This window comes from Chaetura pelagica, unplaced genomic scaffold (assembly GCF_000747805.2).
Source record: "Chaetura pelagica isolate M959 unplaced genomic scaffold, ChaPel_1.0 scaffold62, whole genome shotgun sequence".
Lineage (NCBI taxonomy): Eukaryota > Metazoa > Chordata > Aves > Apodiformes > Apodidae > Chaetura > Chaetura pelagica.
In genome coordinates, this window is record NW_009952438.1 from 11,615 (window position 1) to 17,283 (window position 5,669).

Consider the following 5,669-nt stretch of genomic DNA (forward strand, 5'->3'; position numbering starts at 1 on the left):
TTCCTGCTTATTTGATACAGATGCTGTGACTGTATCAGTGAAGCTTTAGTGTTGTGTGAAAGACTCCCCTGTCTTAAGAGGTGAAATCAAGCTGACCTTTCACACCAGGAATCACCTGGGGTTCACTAACTGAAGATTTTTTGTCTTGTCAGATGGAGCAGCTTATTGCATGGGGCGTATGAACTCTGATTGCTGGTATGTAATGAAGACTTGGAAATGTTTGTGACTGAAGTTGTAGTTAACTCAGTGCTGGTGATACTAGTTACATGTGGTTTGTATTGTGTGTAGGTACCTGTACACCCTGGATTTCCCAGAGAGTCGGATATCCAATCAGCCTGATCAGACACTGGAAATTCTGATGAGTGAGCTTGACCCAGTAGTTATGGACCAGTTCTACATGAAAGATGGTGTTACTGCAAATGATGTCACTCGTGTATGTTTGCTTGAAAACTCACCATTTTGGGGAAGGGTGGAAATGGGGCAACAAAAGGCTTCACTTAGCACTTAATGCAAAGTTTATTTTTTTGGAGGAAAGATGTGATGGAAAAAGTCAGGTTCATGGTTTGGGGGGTAACATGGATTTAACTCTAGCATGGCTTTTGGGGAATATAACTCTGCATTTTCTATGTCCCTTCTTTAATTTGTTGAGAGGGGCAATCTGCAGTGCTCTGGGTGATTGGAAGCTTAACTTCAGAAAAATGGAGGAACATGAATAAAACAGAAAGGATTGACTAACACTGATGGATGGAGATTATGAGGACTTAAACTGAAGTTAATGACTGCCAAGGGAATCGGGGGATCAAAATTAAGGTTAAATGCTGGAGCCATTTGGGGGAGTGGGTGGATTTAAAGTAAGCATAACTTGATGGTTTTGGCTCCTTTTTCCAAATGGGAAAGTCCTGGGACATTAAAAAGTTTCTCTGACAAGTCCATGGACTTCATCCGGTTTTTCTCCTTAGACTTTGATTCTAATACTGTTATTTGCTAGAGCTTTGGCCCTGGCTCAGATGCTCTGTGGGAAATGAAAGTGCTTGGGATTGCATTTCAGTGTTGAGTATGAAGTATGTTCTCACTCTGGAGTGCATGTAAACAGCCTTCAGTTTGGGATGCTGGCTGAGCAGGAGCTCCAGTCAAGTTGCAGAAGCAATTCTACACCTGAATCCTAAACTGTTTCCTGCTCTGAGAGGTATCCCAGGGGGTTTTGTAAGAGGCAAATATCTGTAACTTGTGTGCAACTTGGCACTTGTTCCCTTGGTAAATGACAGGTTGCAAAGCCAGTCCATCTACAGTGATACAAATATCAAACTCACTTGTTACTGGGAGAATTCTGGTGTCCTGCCCCTTAATATCTGGTGTTGATTCTGCCTTTGAGGGACATTAAACACGTGTAAGGATGTCATGATGAAGTGAGTGATGGAATTTTAACTTGTGTTTCAGATGAGTGGAATTCGTGACCTGATACCAGGTTCTGTTATTGATGCTACAATGTTCAATCCTTGTGGGTATTCAATGAATGGGATGAAATCGGATGTAAGTTTTACACTTATTGATAATTAATTTTAAAATAAATAGTAGCTATGTGGCAGTAATAATATATTAATTTTTTTTTTTTCAGGGAACTTACTGGACTATTCACATCACTCCAGAACCAGAGTTTTCTTACGTTAGTTTTGAAACAAACATCAGTCAAACCTCCTATGATGACCTGATCAGAAAGGTTGTAGAGGTTTTCAAGCCAGGAAAATTTGTGACAACCCTCTTTGTTAATCAGGTGGGTTTCCTTGCAGTAGCTTCCCAGCTCCTGAGATTTACAGAGGTACAAACAAAGCAAGGCTAGAGATTTTTTACTGGGGCATTAGTAGTTTCCAGTTTGACTCTGCATCTGGATTGTACCTTCTTTGGAAAGTCAACATACTCCTTGTGTTGCTTGGGCAGCCCAAGCTCAGCATTCCAACAGTTTCCTGCCCTGCTGTGTAGAGGCAGAATTTCTTGCTTTGGCAGGCCTGCACTACAGCTGATCTCCAGAGCTGAACCAGCAGGATGGGGCAGCCCAAGCTCAGCATTCCAACAGCTTCCTGTGCTGCTGTGTAGAGGCAGAATTTCTTGCTTTGGCACTTGTTGGGTTTGGCTGCAGTTGTGGCAGTGGCAGAAGTGCTGCTGTTGGTGGTGATGCTGCCAGCCAAGGAGCCCAGAACAGAAGTTCCATATGTGGCAGAGTCACTGCTTGGGATCACAGCTTCCTGCAGCCTTGTCAGGCACAGCTCTGAGTGTGGGGCTGTCACAAGAACCACACACAACATGCTGCGTGAGTCCAGCTTTCAGTGCTAGCTTTATAAGTAACTTGGATTTTTGTTTGTTTTCTAGAGCTCTAAATGTCGTACAGTGTTTTCTTCTGCCCAGAAGATTGAAGGGTTTAAACGTCTTGATCACCAGATTGCCCAGTTCAGTGATTACAACTTTGTGTTCACCAGTTTCACCAAGAACCGGCAGCAGCAGCACAGCTGATTAGGAATGAAGAAAAAGCGCAAAAAGAAATCCCGTGGAGGAGGAGGTGGTGGTTGCTTTCTAGGGAATGATTCAGGGGGCCATGCTTTCCACTCCCACCACCTCGTAGTTGTGGAAAGCCCTAGGTGTAATCATAGTATAACCATTTTGAATTGTATGCATTATTATATCAAGGAGTTAGGTATCTTGCATGAATGCTCTCTTCTGTGTTTAGGTACTCTATGCCACTCTTGCTGTGAAATTGAAGTGCATGTAGAAAAATCTTCCTGTATGAAACTTTACAACACTTGTAAAAATGATTCAGGTAGAATGACACACAGTGTAGTTTTTCTCCAGGTATCACCAAAAATTCCCCACAGACAAGGCTTCCGTCCTCATTAGACTGGAGCCTCACCCTGCTCACTGGGGACAGGTCTGTTCAATTGTCACTTTTTTCATCTGTGTTGTGATTTCAGTCTAAAACAGTTTTCGACAAACTTTCATGATTTCTAATGAAACTTGATTCCTAATTAACACTTTCATGTTTTGGAGAGAGTTCTTAAAACAGTTAAAAATCGTTTTGCTAATTCAGCTGGTGGTTGATTTATTTTTAAATCAGACTGACTTGCCATGCTCTGCTCAAGCTGACAGGAGCTTGCTCAGCTCTGCTGCAGCACTGGGCTAATGCATCTTTCAGCTTGAGGAACCTGGGTACTAATGCAGGTTAAATTTCGTCTTGCCTTGATGCTGGTCTGTCTGCCCACAGCCCCAGGCTGTCATGCTGCTGCTGCACAATGGCAGAACTTAAAGAAGGTCCAAGACTTGAGAGAGGAAGAGCTGAGTCAGGATCCCAGGGCTATGGCATAGCTGTGTGACAGCAGAGCACAAGGTCATGTTGGCACCAGGCATTTTCTTTCCTAATCAATTGTCAGACCAAGAGGCTGGTGCCCATGAGCACTGGCAGGTGTATTGAGTGAGGGAGTGGGATGTGCTGGGCTGGGTGTACTGGTTGGTTTGGGTTGTTTCAGTAAAACCTGTCACCTACCACTTCTGGCTGCAAAGAGTGCTGCTCAGCTGGTCCAGTGTCACTTCATTTTGTTGTTCCAAGCAAAGCTAATGCCTCTATCTTGTGACAGTCCTGTGACATTGTTGTGCATGTGACTTATGTTGTATTTGAGTGTTGTGACTTCATCTGTTTTTTCCTACTTACTAAGGTGGTTCCTCTCACTGTGACTTGAGGGCATTAAGTACAGGCATAGAACAAGAACTGTCTGGGACACCTGGACAGAAGTGAAGCAGAATGCTATTCATGGAACATGGATAAGGCTGTAATTCAAAGTCACTTTAATGGGTATTGACTAAAATGCAGGCTTTAAAGAGCTGGCACACTTCCAGCAGTGTTTGCAAATACTGTTATTTTAACAGCTGTGAGACCAGCATGTGAACTAGGAGATTGAGATGATTTTCCCCCTCTTGTCCTTGCAGTGTTTTGACTCTTCCTGGTTTGACACTGGTTTTTGTTCCCTCCGTATTTATAAGTGAAGCACCTTTTCAGTGCTTCTGAACTAAAGTCTGCTTGGTTAGAAATCAAGTGGTTGGAACATGTTGAGTTTTTTATTTTGAGCATATTGTTGATGTTCTTTACCAGTGTTACCAATTACATGCTGTAAATGGCACTAATGCTTTTTGGTGTTAATACTGAGGACCAATATTTCAGTTGTTTTTTTGTTCTTAAAACATTGTCCCAACTAACCTGACATTTGTTGGCTTGAGGTCCTTTAAGTAGCCTGAAGATCCCTTTCCAAGTAATACTGAAATACACATTTTACAAATAGAAGCATAAGCCTTGGCTATAAAAATGGAAGCTGTTGAATGGATTATTGAATTATCTAGGGTGATCAGGATGGGGGAGTATGGTGTTGATAATTTCTGTGGTGTTAGACTTTGATCATTTAAAAATACCTGTACCACAACTTAATGCTTCAATAAAAATTCGCTTACATTGTTTGTAGTCCTGATCCAGCAGCTCCGCCCTTCACACTCCTGTTGTTTGGTACCACGTGGTTTAATTCTGAAATAGATTTGTCTTGCCTTAAATTACTTTAAATATACTTTGCCCTTGCAGTGGTGGATGCATCTCAGCTGTTCCCATTGGGTAGCTGAAAATGAGACAGTGTCACAGGAAGCCAGATGAAAAGGGTACTTTTCCTGAAGTTAAAACTGCTGGTCCCAATGAACCAAAGACTTGAGATTTGCCTTCATGTGACAGGTATTTTTTTCCTCAGCATTAAATATTTGAAATATTCCTCTGAATGAAGACTCTCCTTCTGCTGATCTCAAGTACCCAGCTGTAGGTTAACAAGCTACTTCAGTGTTGAGAATTGAAGGTGAAGTTGGTCTCAGGATGAGACAGATGTGTGTGCCACATGCATGTCAGGTTTTGTGGTGCCAGGACACCTGCTTGATCCATCAGTTTTTAAAGCAAACTTGTCTGCTTTAACTTTGTGTCTAGGGGGTGCATTGCTTTTCCCCTTGGTAGCCTGTCCTTCCTTCCGTGTTCTGTGGGCTTTCTACATTTCCGCTCAGTCTGGAGTGATGAGTGCTGGGGTCACAGTGTCCCAGGAGAAGAGGTGAACTTCAAAGCTAATGGAAGCAAAAGTCTGAGGAATCAAGATCACACTGGTTGCTGCAAAGCTGGAGGGTCTCCTCTTGGGTTGTGGAGAGGAATGGACAGAGTGCAGATAGTGTGATTATTGGAGAGATGCTAGATGGGAGGAGGTGGATCTGATGGATGGACTGTTTGGTGGGTGAGGAATTTGTTGGGTGGTCACATCCGGAGAGTGGTGATCAATGGTTCAGTGTCCAGGTAAAGACTGGAGACAAGTGGTGTCCTCAGGGGTCTGTGTTGGGACCAGTGCTGTTTAATACCTTCATCAATGGTGGGATCAAGGGCATGCCCAGCAAGTTTGTAGATTACACCAAGCTGGGTGGTGGGATTGATGTGCCTGAGGGACAGGATGCCCTCCAGAGGGACCTGGACATGCTGGAGAAACAGCCCTGTGTGAGCCTTGTGAATCAATGCCAGCAGTACCCAAATGCTGAGGCTGTGCTCCAGAAGTGTGGAGCTCTCCCAGGCTGTACAGCCAAAACTGGCAGAGGCAGAAAAAAAATTGCTTCCAAGCATG

The 5,669-nt window shown here is 43.4% G+C and overlaps 1 protein-coding gene across 1 annotated transcript in view; it reads left to right on the forward strand.

Annotated features, from left to right (window-relative positions):
* The window catches only part of AMD1 (adenosylmethionine decarboxylase 1), an 8,774-nt gene extending 5,382 nt beyond the window's left edge, over positions 1-3,392 (forward strand). The window contains exons 5-9 of the mRNA XM_010008375.1: positions 153-195; positions 289-433; positions 1,438-1,530; positions 1,616-1,771; positions 2,365-3,392. Coding sequence (XP_010006677.1) covers positions 153-195; positions 289-433; positions 1,438-1,530; positions 1,616-1,771; positions 2,365-2,505 — 578 coding nt within the window. The 3' untranslated portion in view covers positions 2,506-3,392. The remainder of the gene's footprint in view (positions 1-152; positions 196-288; positions 434-1,437; positions 1,531-1,615; positions 1,772-2,364) is intronic.
* Positions 3,393-5,669: the final 2,277 nt, after the last annotated feature.